General features: G+C 42.1%; 2 protein-coding genes across 4 annotated transcripts in view; one reads left to right on the top strand and one right to left on the bottom strand.

Annotated features, from left to right (window-relative positions):
- Positions 1 to 795: 795 nt before the first annotated feature.
- Usp14 (ubiquitin specific protease 14) lies at positions 796 to 11,182 on the bottom strand. Of its 3 annotated transcripts, none has more exons than XM_028307487.1 (12): positions 11,046 to 11,182; positions 10,213 to 10,391; positions 9,696 to 9,803; positions 7,889 to 8,003; positions 7,411 to 7,610; positions 7,219 to 7,274; positions 6,041 to 6,197; positions 5,439 to 5,504; positions 5,139 to 5,321; positions 4,790 to 4,901; positions 4,283 to 4,462; positions 796 to 2,205 (listed from the first exon to the last, which is right to left on the bottom strand). In XM_028307487.1, exons 1-12 carry the CDS (start codon positions 11,059 to 11,061, stop codon positions 2,078 to 2,080), a joined length of 1,500 nt encoding a protein of 499 aa, XP_028163288.1. In that variant the 5' UTR covers positions 11,062 to 11,182; the 3' UTR covers positions 796 to 2,077. The 3 variants fall into 3 exon arrangements, with proteins under 3 accessions (XP_028163288.1, XP_028163287.1, XP_028163286.1); XM_028307486.1 differs by having other exon boundaries at positions 7,219 to 7,298; positions 7,435 to 7,610; XM_028307485.1 differs by lacking the exon at positions 7,219 to 7,274 and having other exon boundaries at positions 7,355 to 7,610.
- An 806-nt stretch (positions 11,183 to 11,988) lies between these two features.
- Positions 11,989 to 14,998, top strand: part of LOC114354882 (RAS oncogene family member Rab23) — a 29,056-nt gene continuing 26,046 nt past the window's right edge. The window contains exon 1 of the mRNA XM_028307466.1: positions 11,989 to 12,277. The gene's annotated coding sequence lies outside the window, so the exon portion shown is untranslated. The remainder of the gene's footprint in view (positions 12,278 to 14,998) is intronic.

Raw genomic sequence — 14,998 nt, 5'->3', positions numbered from 1 at the left:
GATGGTAGCGCCCCCCTGTCATTGAGTTTGGTGGGACAGTTCAGCGTGGGTCATCTATAAAACGTATAGTTCCAAAATACTGAACTGTCCTATGCATGACATTGACAGTGGGGCGCCACCGTCAATACCGGATCGCTGGTTCCGATTTTTGCCATGTTGGAAACCATATAGTTGAACGATGGTAGCGCCCCCCTGTCATTGAGTTTGGTGGGACAGTTCAGCGTGGGTCATCTATAGTTTGAAACAGTTTGAAAACCTCGCTTTGTCGCGTCATAAGTGACAAAAAAGTCAACGTGACATACTTAGATAATGTACCTCTGGGCCACACACATCGCGATAACCCGAATTTCGCGATATGGCGATGTGTGTAGCTATTGCTTTTTTTGCATAGTCGCAAGCCTTCGCTCCGCGCGCTCTACCGCCCGAATGTTATCGAGATGTGTGTGGTCCAGGGTTAAAATTAATAGTCTCCCCAAAAACACTTGGCATGTAAATATTGCCAAGACGAGCCATTATAGTTCCAAAATACTGGATTGTCCTGTCGATGACATTGACAGTGGGGCGCCACCGTCAATACCGGATCGCTGGTTCAGATTTTTGCCATTGGGAACCATATAGTTGAACGATGGTAGCGCCCCCCTGTCATTGAGTTTGGTGGGACAGTTCAGCGTGGGTCATCTATAAAATAAGTGCCTAAGTTGCATGACTAAGCAAAACCAAGTACTTATTATTATTCTGTGGCAAAACGCCCATTGATATACACTATGAAATGAAAGTAAAGTTGAAATTGTAAAAACAAATTTATTTATCGATCATTGTTTAGTATAGGTAATTAGTCTTATAAAATTCAATACATCTTGTATAGAGAACTTAACGACATTTATTGAGAAGAAAGTGCCTAAAGCAAACAACAGCAGCATTTTGAATGCCAATTTACAAGAATAATTTACTGAAATAGGCCCGCTCAGTGCCGTCGACCCACTAGTCGCAATACGCAAAAACATTATAACAAATTATAAATACTTTATACATACAGTCATTTCTAATTTGTGTTTTAATTGGGACTACAAATAAACAATAACTTATAATTTTTTCACTATCTAACGTTATTCAGATTTTCTAGTTACGAAATAACTGGCCTCGGTACATTGTTTGTGCTGCGCTCAAAAACACAACTTGTGCACGCGATAAATATTGAAAACTTAATAGTTATGGACACTTACATTATTATTTTAACACTCGGTGTAAAATTGAAAAAATAACAACTGCATCGATCTGCTAAATGAAAATTGCGACTTTAAATTCCATCGATTTATCTTCGACAGTAAAAATTCATTATCATACATTCAGTAATGAAGTTTTTGAATTGTTATATAGGATTGAGTAAATAACGATAAAACAACGGAGCAAGATAATGTTTTAGATAAAATAAGAATGAAATAATAAGAATGATTTAAGCCTTTAAAATATTAGGAAAATCTATTGTATAAAAGAATAAGTGATATGAAATAACAAATTGATCTTTTTACTGGTCGATTTTACACATTTGTTTAGTAATATATGGATAGAGTTAAAATCATCAATTTTCAGCATTTGAGATAGGTAAGAGTAATAATTTCATTATCAGGCTCACAATGAATAATTAAAAAGAATAAATCAAATTATATTTCCAAATCTACTCACCTAAAACTAATTCAGTTCTGTGGGGCTGCAGCATTTTGAGAACAACTTGAAACATAGAACATTATTATCTAGCCCCGCATATATACGATATAAGGCAAGGCATTATTGCATTTCATTCTCGGTACACGGTTCACAAGGTGGCTATACGCGCTACAAAGGCAGGGTGTGGTCAGTCTCGCTGGGTACGGGCAGGCAGCTGTGTGTAGACAATGTCGTCCCAAGCTAGCGTCAGCGGGGTTACTCCGAAAAACGTTGTTCAAAGTCTCGAATATTGCCGTCCCTCTCACGAGTGCCACAATGAGACAGTGACAGATAAAGTCGAAACTACGTGACGGCGTTTCGGAGTAGCCCTGGTTCCGTGGGCCAGCCGAGCGGGCGAAGCGAGTCGGCTGCGTTATGCGAGCGCGGTGGGCGGCACTCCTGGATCCGTCTCTGTGACCTCCGTCACCATCGGCTCGTCTTCCGACGGCAGCTCGAGCACGCGGGGCCCGTAGAGCAGCAGGTACGCACAGTGCCAGTCACCTGAAAGGGAGAAGAATAAATTTAAACAATGACCTAATTTTAATTTGTTTTTTATTTCAGCCTACTGCATAGTCTACATGGCAAAGGCATCTTTCAAAGATTTTACAACGACCGTTTGCCAGATCATTGGTTCATGAGTGAAGTGCCTTTCTGCACCACGTCTTCCAGTTCGTGGTCACCGCTCGAAAACTAATGACTATGTGCCCTGCCAACTGCCACTTAAGTTGGGCAATTTTGCAGGCATGTCAGTAATTCTACAGATCTTTTCATTTCTGATTCGACCACTTAGGAAAACTGCGAGCATAGCACGCTCCATCGCCCTTTGGGTGATGTGACAACAGTAAGAGACCACGTATCCGTTTCGTATTTCAGTAATTTCGTAACACAGTGTGTCTTGAGACACTGCGTTACGCACGGTAACATAGCGTGCTTTAGACGGACCCTGTAAAATTTCTTGAGGGTCCATCTAAAAAAGGTCATTGGGTCAATTGTGACGATTTTTACTGAAAAAGGTCATTGCAAAATTATGGATCTTTCTTAGACTGTTCCGACTAATCCAAAAAGCCCGTTAGTAGGTAGTAGCTACACCCTGGGTACGTACCTCCTCCGCTGAGCTTAAGCACCTCTTCTTCAAGCACGGGTGTTACCACGTCGTCGTCACACCGCAGCGAGCCGCCGGCGCGCAACCCACGCCAATAATGGCCCTCTAGTCTGTGGCCTAGTGGCCCCCATAGTCTTTGGCCTGTAGTGGCCCCCATACATAGTCTGTGGGCGCAGTGGCTGTGTGGCTACTGACCTCCTCCGCTGAACTTGAGCACCTCCTCATCGGGCACAGGTGTGACCGCATCGTCGTCGCATCGCAGCCAGCCGCCGGCACGCGCGACCCACGCCACGTAATGGCTCCCTATAGTCTGTGGCCTAATAACCCTCTGTAGTGTATGGCTGCAGTGGCTGTGACTACCTACCTCCTCCGCTGAGCTTAAGCACCTCCTCCTCTGGCACGGGTGTCACCGCGTCGTCGTCGCACCGCAGCCATCCGCCGGCGCGCGCGACCCACGCGACGTAATGACTCTAGTCTGTGGCCCCCCTATAGTCTATGGCCGCAGTGGCTGTGTGGCTACGTACCTCCACCGCTGAGCTTGAGCACCTCCTCTTCGGGCACAGGTGTCACCGCGTCGTCGTCGCACCGCAGCCATCCGCCGGCGCGCGCGACCCACGCCATGTAATGGCTCCCTATAGTCTGTGGCCCGTAGTGGTCCTCTATAGTCTATGGCCGCAATAGCTGTGTGGCTACCTACCTCCTCCGCTGAGCTTGAGCACCTCCTCCTCGGGCACAGGTGTCACCCCGTCGTCGTCACACCGCAGCCATCCGCCGGCGCGCGCGACCCACGCCACGTAATGGCTCCCTATAGTCTGTGGCCCTCCTATAGTCTATGGCCGCAGTGGCTGTGTGACTACTAACCTCCTCCACTGAGCTTAAGCACCTCTTCTTCAGGCACGGGTGTGACCGCATCGTCATCGCATCGCAGCCAGCCGCCAGCGCGCGCGACCCACGCCACGTAATGGCTCCCTATAGTCTGTGACCTAGTGGCTCACTATAGTCTGTGGCCTAGTGGCTCACTATAGTCTGTGGCCTAGTAGCCCTCTATAATCTGTGGCCGCAGTGGCTACCTACCTCCTCCGCTGAGCTTGAGCACCTCCTCCTCTAGCACGGGTGTGACCGCATCGCCATCGCATCGCAGCCAGCCGCCAGCGCGCGCGACCCACGCCACGTAATGGCTCTCTATAGTCTGTGGCCCCCCTATAGTCTATGGCCGCAGTGGCTGTGTTACTACTGACCTCCTCCGCTGAGCTTGAGCACCTCCTCCTCTGGCACGGGCGTGACCGCATCGTCATCGCATCGCAGTTAGCCGCCGGCGCGCGCGACCCACGCCACGTAATGGCTCCCTATAGTCTGTGACCTAGTGGCTCACTATAGTCTGTGGCCTAGTGGCTCACTATAGTCTGTGGCCTAGTGGCTCACTATAGTCTGTGGCCTAGTAGCCCTCTATAATCTGTGGCCGCAGTGGCTACCTACCTCCTCCGCTGAGCTTGAGCACCTCTTCTTCAGGCACGGGCGTGACCGCATCGTCATCGCATCGCAGCCATCCGCCGGCGCGCGCGACCCACGCCACGTAATGCCCGGACGACGACGACCGCCCGCGGTGTGTTAGCACCGCTTGGAGGCGGTAGAAACCGCTGTTATTGCTGCCTACGTCTGTGAAGGTAGATAGAGAATTCTAGCTAGAAAATAGTTCACTTCGAAACCGTTTAACCGAGACCGTAATATGACAGACCAGTATACGTAAACATGTACGTGCACATAACACGTCACGCAAGCGTTTCACCCGTGCGTGCGGGTTCAGTATTTTCAATCTTAAGATAAATAATAGTATATTGGTAGATCAATATTTAACATGGAAGACACTTCTCAGGGATATCTGATTGACACATTAAGCAGCATGAATTCAAATGAACAAAGAATAAATAAATAAAAATTAACAGATTAATTTATGGCAGATATAAAACAAAATGTCTTACTTACCATTTTCAAACCAATAAGGCATAACTCGTTTATTTTTCGATTCTTTTTTGCTGTCTCCGTGGGGTTTGTTTTTGGCAGTGAGAGACGACTCAACATTCGCATCGTCTACTTCCTAGAAAATATAAACAATCCAATTAGAATAAGATTATGGAAAACAAAAAACCAGATCCTTGAAACTGGACCTTAAAACTAAAATAAATCATTTATTTCCCCTCACAAACTTAGGTTACCAATTACATTTGGTAAAAAATACATTATGCTATAGGTACCTAATACTAAGTTTGTGTGGGACTGGTGCCTGAAATAGGTTTTGTTTAAAACCTACTAAGGCTAATAGAGCAAAACTTACCTTGAACTTCGCCCTCATGGGCGCTAGCCTTTCTTGCAGTTCTGGTGAACAGAGCTCGTAAACATCTAGGTCCAGAGGGAATTTGACATCCTTGAGGATCTTCGCGTTGATAGCCTCCTTCTCCTTGTAGTAGAACCGCACGAATTGCACCGTTAAATACGCGGGGAGACGGCTGATTTTACTCTGAAAGAATAAGCATAAGGAAAGGTCAAAACAACAGGAAAACAGTCAAAAGATTTTAAAATAGAATTGCAAGTATTGGTATAAATATTCCTGGTTACTACTCGCGTTAGAACTCACCGTTTTAGTGTAAACAGCATCCCTTCCCAATGTTTGTGACATTTTTGTGATTTGTTCTGACATTTTCTGTAAAATTAAAACAAAATCATTTCATAAATTGCATTGATTCCACAAAAAGTGAAAGAAACTTTAAAGGATTCCATCGATGAAGACGCGCTCCTTCAATTTTTGGTCGAGGAAAGCGCGGGGTGCAGGGAGTTTGATCCGAGCAATCCGAGCGTCATTATTGTAGTGTGCGTGCGCCCTCAAGGATAATTTAGCGTGTACCGATAACACTCAAACATTAGCGGAAAAATGGTGAGGCTGGTTTTAGTGTCACGCGGATCACACGAGTGCGGATCGCTCCGCACAGCCGATCTGTATGAACTGCTAGGGATCGAGTGGTTCCTCCGGACCGCATTACTCTAAAACGTTCTCTAGAAGTTCATACAGATTGGCCGTGCGGAGCGGGTCCGCACCGGACGGTCCGCGTGACACTAAAACCAGCCTGAGGCTCGTCTTAGTGGATGGAACATCTATAATGAATTTACATTGAAACTATTACTACCCCTAAAATTTTCATTGGCCAATTTTATCTCTTTCTTTCCTATTGGCTGACTCACCGATCGCAGCCCCGACTGCAGGTACTTGACGTCCTGCGAGATGAAGCAGGACAGCTGCAGGAAGGACTCGCTGCTGCGCGTGGGCGGCTCCTCGGCCTCCGAGCACACCAGCTCCACGTCCAGGGTCCCGCCGAAGTACTGTTCGATTACGTTCGATCTGAAAGATACGCAATGCTATTTTTGGTTCGGAAAGAAGATTGGTTTTTAGAGCAAAATTTGTTTTACTTAAGTTTATGATTATCTAGTGTAGTAGTTTAAATTCGCCATTGAACTCGGCAGAATTGCGAATTTATAAAGTCCATATTAGGTTTAAGATGTTTACCTTCATTTAAAACCTTTGCAGTTGCTTTTGATACGCCTTGGCAGATCCACATTCCTACATGTCATTAAGGCCTTTTTCGAGGTTACCAACTACTATCAACTAAACAATAAAATCGAATGCTGCCATCCCGCCGCTCACAGCATGATCTTCGGTCAGACCCGACACTAGTGTCCGACCGAATGTTCGTTTTCGGTTGAGTTTCGGTAAAAATACGAGTTTTGGTTTAGTTTCGTTTTCGGCGGCAAAATTGCCGAAACTACGACCGAAACCGAATATGCATTACGATCATAGTTTATACTTAATTTATTTATATATTAAAGTCGTTTAGCTTGTGTCTTTTTTCTTTTTTTTTACTTTTTTGACTGAAGGGTCATAAAAAGTGTCAAACTGAGTTTATAAGAAAAAAGTTTACGTTTATTTGTTCTAAAGATAAAAGTGATTTATTTTTGTTTATTTTATTACTTAACTATTAAGTAACTACTTATACCTATTGTGATATTAGTAACTATGACATGTGATTTAAAGAGAAAACAATAAAGACTGACTGATTATAATAACGTTTTCTTTATATTTCGGTTTCGGCCGAAATAGACACCGTTGGCAGGCCTCCCACTAGGTGGACCGACGATCTGGTGAAGGTCGCGGGAAGTACCTGGATGCAAGCGGCGCAGGACCGGTCTTTGTGGAAATCCTTGGGGGAGGCCTTTGTCCAGCAGTGGACGTCTTTCGGCTGAAACGAACGAACGAACGAGACACCGTTGCCGAAATTCGTTTTCGGCTTCGGTTTCGGTCGGACACTACCCGACACTACGTAAATAGCGTTTCGGAGCTCGGCAAGTACGGTGACGTCACTCACCGGTCGGCGGGCACGCCGGGCGGCGCGGGTAAGCGCTGCTGCAACGCTCGCACGATCTCGGCCCAGCACTCGGACGCGTCCTGCTGCGCCAGGCCGCCGCCGGGCCCGCGCTCGCCTGCGCTGTGACGTCACTCACCGGTCGGCGGGCACACCAGGCGGGGCGGGTAAGCGCTGCTGCAACGCTCGCACGATCTCGGCCCAGCACTCGGACGCGTCCTGCTGCGCCAGGCCGCCGCCGGGCCCGCGCTCGGCGAAGCGCGGCGCAGTGGAGTGAAGCGCGCGAAGCAACCGCGCTGCCGCCCCCGCGCAGGCGCCGGCGCCGCCGCCTTCGAGCGCCGACATGGTCTCGCTGAGAGCGACTGTCAGCTCGCCCGCGTTACCGCCGCCGGATGCTATCGAAAATCATCATTGAGATTTAGAATACTTAAGGTCATAGTAGACTTATCAACTCTCAACTACGGTGCGGATAAGTGTGCATTGTAGTATGAAGTTTCATACAAAAATACTGACTGAAACGGTTACGATCCCTTTCCAGATTGAAGTGTGTCGTCCTTTACTTTATTCTTCAAAATAATTTCACATTCAAACTGAAAACACTAGACTTGGAGGTAATTTATACCCTAAAACATGCATCATACAAGTTAAAATAACATTGCATGATACAACTTACATTTATCATAGTTGAGCAGAGCATTCTTCAGCTCAGGTACAGTCTTGAGGCACTGAACAGTGGCATTCATGTAGCAGGTGTTGCCCAGGTTGATCAAACCCTCTGGGAGGTCCAGCTGTTGACAATGATGTTAAATCATTATGCAGATCCAGTCGTATTTTTATGACAAACTAGCTTTCCGCCCGCAGCTTCGCGCGCGTGGGCTACATTATTTACATATTTTATGGAACCCTATTTTTTTCCAAAATAAAATTTAGCCTATGTTACTTGTGGATAATGTAGCTTACGAATGGTGAAAGAATTTTTTGAAACGGTCTAGTAGTTTTTGAGACTATTCATTACAACCAAACAAACAAACAAAGTTTTCCTCTCTATAATATCCCACCAAAAACATTCTGTAAAAAATTAGCCAAGTCTCGATGGAGCTGCCTGTTTATCTCTAAAAAGTAATGAAATCTAGACAAAGTCGTGCCAAGTCTATGGTTCCTTACTGCGATTTCTTTATTATTATATTTAATGTTGTGTGACTTGGCCGTTGAAGGGTACCAAACCAGATGCTCCATGACACCATTGCACCAATCTGTCGCCAAATCCGCTACCCATTGACGATGGAAAATAAATTGCACTTGGAAAACGTTGATGCAATAACCAGTCAATTGTAGGCTTAATAAAGCTGCGTATTTCAATAATACTTAAATGTATGATTATCTTAATAAAGATTGTTCAACGGCCAAGTCACACAACATTAAATATAATAATAAAGAAATCGCAGTAAGGAACCATAGACTTGGCACGACTTTGTCTAGATTTCATTACTTTTTAGAGATAAACAGGCAGCTCCATCGAGACTTGGCTAATTTTTTACAGAATGTTTTTGGTGGGATTTCACTTCTTTTTGTAGAAAGTGGCATAATTTTTTTCTACGATATTAAACACAAATAAACTCAACGACCTTTAAAATGGACAACGAATCAGAAATTGTTTTAATAACAAGTGCCACGCCATCTAGCGATGAGCGGTACAGGCGAACACCACGGTTGCCGGTGTGGCGCTAGTAGTATTGATTGTGAATGTGGTGTTACTCCAGATCTTCGATTTTCCTAGTTTTTATAGTTTTCCCTTTATGTAGTCATTAAACCCTAACTCTGTACCAAATTTCAACTCTCTGAGTTAATGGGAAGCACTAGTTCTATTTTGATGATCATCAGTGAGTGAGTGAGTGAGTGTCGTAAATGCGAAACTTTGCTTTCGCTTAACTTCGGAACTAAATGACCTACAGACTTGAAATTTTGGATTTTAAGTATGTGATTATAGCTTACTAGATGACAAAAATTTCTGCGTTCTGGTCTTATCCAGAGGTTCTCAAATAGAGGCCTGAAAATGCGGCGAAATGGTTCCAGTAAAGATGGTACGGCAGTGTTTGCTTCGCGCTCGACTTGGCGGGGGCACTGCCGTGCCCCCAGATTAGTGTAGATCACTCAGCCACAAAAAAACCTATCCAACAGGGGTAATGTCTACTCACGGACATTGCCCGCGGGTGGCGTGACCGGAGAGAGCGGCGAGCGTTCGGCGAACGAACGAGCAATGTTCGGTTCGCGAGCGAACATCTAAGAAGACGATCCTGACGCACTCTCTTCAACGACTTTGCACAAAACGGTCTCGATAACATTGTAAACTTATACCGAAATTAGACAATTAATTGTATACAGTCCACTCTTTCATTTTATTAACTTCCACTACACTCACTATCGAAGTAACAGGTAAGAATAGTAAAAATCATAGTAAAACATTTATAATCTCTACTCACAGCTGTAGCAAGCTCTGCCTCATTCATGTCCTCCACAAAACGGGTTGGTTCCACGGGGACGGCCGGGACATCCTCTTCCTTGCTGCCCATCACCAGGACGAGTGCATTCTGAAATAATTATACCATAATGACTTGGGAAAGAGAGAATTCTTTAGAAAACCAAGTTTATTCAAAGATAATTTTTTAGAAAAAAAAACATACGGGTCGATTCTCAATTGAGAACCTCCTCCTTTTTTTGAAGTCGGTTGAAAAGTTCCAATAATCCACACAAATGTTTCTTCTTTGACCTTATGGCAATTTATGTATTTCTGACATTAACTGGAAGATCATTTATATTTTGATAGTAATTTGTTTGTTCATCCACTGCTGGTTTTTCATAATGAACGGTCCTGCGCTGCCCGGATCCAGGCCCTTCCCGCGACCTTTACCAGTGCCAGTTTACCAGTGATAATAATTCATGCACATCTAACTTTGCGGGCATAGACAACAACTTACAAATAAAAAAAGGAATTCTTACATTAGTCAGCTTGAAATTGCCCCAGGCGTCGTCTCTGAGAGTGACGCCCTTGCACACAACCTTCTGCCTCTCCGGCTGCACTCCGGTCAGCGCGAAGATCTGGGCCTTGAACAACACCGGGTCCTCGTCTGTGTTTACCTCCACGCCTGGGTACATCTCTTTGCCCCATTTGACTTTGACTGCAAAAAATTAATAAAACAATTAATAAATGTATCTTACACTGCGCCATCTAGTTCCAAACTAAGCTAAACTTGTAACTGTTGATACCAGACAATGGATTTAACAAGCTTGCCTAGTTTTTTATTTACAAAATACCTAGGTACATCTATCATGATCATGCATACAAATACTTCACAATTTTCTACTAACAAATACTGACTAAGTCAGTCGTCATTAAATTGTTTTTTTTAATCACAATAAGATTACAGTTGGATGCGCATTTTCGATGTTTAAACATCAAGTACTTAATTTGATATACATAATAACCTTTCATGGATATATTTGTAAAGTATCTCGATCTTACAGTTCGGTAAATAGCAAATTTATAGTACGAATCTTTTAAATTTGGACATACAAATACCGGTTGCAGAAAACCGACTGGGATTTGCATTGTTTTTGTATCGAACATGACAAAGCATTTTTGCCTAAAACACTCATTTTTAGGAGCAATATCAATTTTAACTTGAAGTATCACTAAATTTTTAAAACGTTAGCAAACAATAAGCGTTTATTACGGATTTATTAAAGAAACTTATCTAAAATAAAACTCTAACCTCCAATATTTCTAGAAGGTACTAGCAGTTTCTAAGGTAATAAAAATACAAAACACTTACCTGAAACTTTAGGCATTGTTTAAAATTTTGAAAACACACTTTACAGAAGTTATTAAATGTTAATTTTCATAAAACTTCTTGAAAAACGAAAGTCACGAATCACGATTCGCATCCGTGGGAAGAATTAACCTTGACACTGACAGCAGACGTCAAGTTATGTTTTTTCAAATGTTTTTTTGCTGATGTGGAATAATAGTATTTTAGCCATCTTCATTTTTAGACCAGTGAACTTTGGCCACACGCCACACCACATTCCATATTCGGGGTATGGCGGGATTGGCGGGGCATGGGCGGGGCCTAAACCTATACTTTTATCAATACTTCCTTTCTTTTGTAACTTATATGATAGCGTTTTTAATCGAGTTTTATTTTAAATGCTATTTGTCTAAAGTCTTAATGCTAGGATAGGTACTGATATGTGGGTTTTTTGACAAAAAATTTCCTTGATGTTAGTCAAATTTATCAAATAATTACCTAGTTAAAATGAAATGTCTAGCACCCAAGACTAATAATTATTATCCTAATATCCTCTTCTATCGATAAGAGAAACATAACATTAGGTATTGCAAAATAATCGCGCGGTTTAAAAAATTATTATTGGATTAATTTGCGATCTACTTAAACAATATTTGCTTACTATGGAAACTTTAATACCACCAGATGTAATAATAGGTCATATTATGATCAAATAAGTTTGAGTGTGATGATTATAATATCTGAAGGTAGGCCTACCCACAGGCCTACCTAAATACCTATTTAACTCAGCTACTTTTAGTCAGCAATTTTAATCTATTTAATTATACTTTTATTTTGGACATTCGGAGAACATGTAAGAGGGTATGGAAGTGAGAGTACCTACTATGTGTCCACCTATCAACGCGTCATTAGCGCCTTCTTCGCTCGCTACGAATAAATCACATTTTCCGAAGGCTTCGGGAGCGTTTTTCTCAAGCGTTGATCGCGTCGCACCCGCACAGTGGAACTCGTTCGATGAACTCGCAGGCTGCGCGGGCGCCGCGCCCAGCGACACCTCTCCAGTCTCCAACAGATCCTCAGCGGTACCACGCGTCCGTAACGCATCAAACAAACTCGCGTTCAATTTCTCACGACGAAAAAACTCTCTCTTTAGTGGGTGGCAGAGTGGAGTGATCGCGCTGTGATAGTGTTAATCAACGACGATTCTAATGTGATGATAAGTTATGTGACGGACCACACGAGAGCCAGAGCTTACTGTAAGTTTGCGAGCTTCTGCGGTTTACTTTTATTAGAACGCATATTATCAGCGTCTTATTGTGTGTGAGCCTAATATGATGCATAGGTATAGCCTGACCAGGAACATAAAAACCCTGGCATAGAGGCGCATCAATTGCATTTGATAGTGCAACACTGAGTACAGTCGTACCTGTGTTAAATTAATAGGCTAACTTTATGTATCAGGATTCTGGATTACGGGCTAATTTGATATTTTCATAAATTAACGAAAAAATATTATTATAGGTAACCTGGTTTAAATAAATTAAATGAAACCATTAATCGAGTTAGTAGGATTTATTTTATTATTCGTCAATAATCAAATTCAGAACTTGAATATTCAACTGCAATGTCTGCTCATGAACGCTTCAAACTCGGTACTTCTTTCCCAATTCCATAAAATTCAACACTTAGAAAGTGACAAAAAACTTTAAAATAGGTAGTTTAAACAAACCACAGCTAATTTTCATAGTGGACTGTACTATACGATAAACATGTCAGTCAATTTGACAACCTTTGTCGGAAACATTATTCAATGAAAATATTGTCCGAACCCTTAGTATTTCTCTTCGACAAATACTTCAACACATTGTGAACCACTTTTCTTTCACGACTTTAAAAATATTTTAGCAATTTAACTCACAAAATCAATTGCGCACATTTAAAATAAAGTTTGTTTACACTTTGACAGCAATAGACTGACATGCAAGGTGACATATCAATGAAGTTTTTAGTTACTGTTGCCATTAAAAGAAATTAGTACCATTAGTTTTCCGCAACATGGCGAGGGTTTTTATGTTCCTGGTCAGGCTATACATAGAACATTTATTTTTTTATTTGACTGTCTTTAAATATGTGCGCTCTTTTGGATATTAACGAATAGAGGTACCTACCTAATGTTTAATCAGATTTGACAATAATTAACTTAATTTCTAGATCGCTCTATCGTGAGATACAATTGTATGTTGCATCTATCTAATAATATTCATCCATATCTTTAACATTCTACAAATTAAAATTACAATCAACTACAACAAACTACCTACTTGATTCACCATCCATAATTTCCATTTCAGTTATCCTCATACCTGTTCCTAAAATCAGAATACCGACCTACATAGTTGGCATTTAGGACACATTACCACCAACTCGATACTTTAATGGGCTATAAAATCTCGTGTACGTCTGCATACCTCCCGAGAACAGTGACAGAATCCTGTCTCACTTTATGCGTTTTGAATACAAAACGAGTCACAGTATTTGCAAGGCTGAAGTGGTTTCCTCGATTTGTTTTTGCTCAGCGTGCGGAATTTATAATGACGCGGGCGCAGGATCGTCTACCTGCCGGTAATAGTCCACATCGATTAGGACATCAAACATTAAAAACTTTTACGACTTTGAACTGTGCTGATGCTTTCTAAAAGCTATCACCAATAAATTTAACCATTCGCTATATTTCTTCAAGAATAAACTGGTCTTACAGATATGATTACTGATTTGACTCCTCACGCTGAAAGAACACGTTTTAGTTGCAATTTGACTACTAATTTCTACCAATTTCTTTAATGTAGAGTTCATCAACAATCAAATCTTATGCCATCAACTTTCCAGATTTCTATTTTCATCGTTCTCCTCTACATCTCTATCTAAATAAGGTGTCCACTTGAAGTTATTTGCAGTTTTGCTAAATTAACTTTTTAATAGCAGTTTTAATATGGGTTACTCTAGTTAAAATGCACTTTAACTAGAGTATGCACGCCACCGCATCGAATGTACGAATGATGAATTGTTGTAATCCAACGAAATCTAATAATCTAAATGAATCGTTTAAATGCTGAACAGGTTTGGGCAAACTTAGTGAAAGTTTCATCGTCGACTAATAAAATGATCCTCATAAATAATATCACTAAATTATTTTAATATTATAATGAGATGAGATGTAGCTAAAAGTAAGACAAGAAAAAGTACTCTCAATTTTTGAACAAGCTGGCAGGTAATTCCGTTCTAGAGCACAACTAGAAACCTATAAAATATCTAATTGGACTGTCTTCAAAATCAAATGTAGGTATCTACTAATGTGAATAAGATTATTATATTTCGTGCTATTGGTGCCTAGACAGCTCAAGCTATGTAAGAATACCTGCGTAACTTGTAAATGAAAGCGCAATTAAGTACGCTATTCTGTACATGAAACTGCAATGTAGGCATGGTTACTACGTATATAAAAATGTCGATTTTTCATGTTCATGTTTGTGACACTGTGAAGTAAGGTTAGTCCCGGTGATAATCCTATTTTTATCTAGTACGGTACTACACCCATTGCCTTACAAGTAATTGGTTTTAATTACACCACCAAAAGTCCCGAGTACAACGTCCTCCACATTCGTACAGCATTCGAAGGTCGTCCCTCACGTGGCGCGCTGTTTCCGCCGCAACCTGTCTCACCAAGCTGGGCACAAACTGTAATTACAGAACAGCTGTACCCCGAGCACGAGTAAATATCGTTCTCGTTATGGTATGCCATCGTTTATTTCTATGAAAAAAAAAACAGCGGCGCCATGTCATTTAAGGAAGACGATGAGGTATAATTTACGAAAGTCATTCGTGCTCGGGGTTCTGATGCGTTCTCACTTATTTTACACAGTTCAACGATGTTTTTGCAAAGATCTCACTTCATGAAATCAACTTAATCAAGTGAAAAC

The sequence above is a fragment of the Ostrinia furnacalis genome, unplaced genomic scaffold, assembly GCF_004193835.3.
Source record: "Ostrinia furnacalis isolate ACB-3 unplaced genomic scaffold, ASM419383v2 OfSCF2256, whole genome shotgun sequence".
In the NCBI taxonomy this organism is placed as follows: domain Eukaryota; kingdom Metazoa; phylum Arthropoda; class Insecta; order Lepidoptera; family Crambidae; genus Ostrinia; species Ostrinia furnacalis.
Note: the sequence above shows the minus strand (reverse complement) of the source record. Positions and strands in the feature narration are given on the sequence as shown.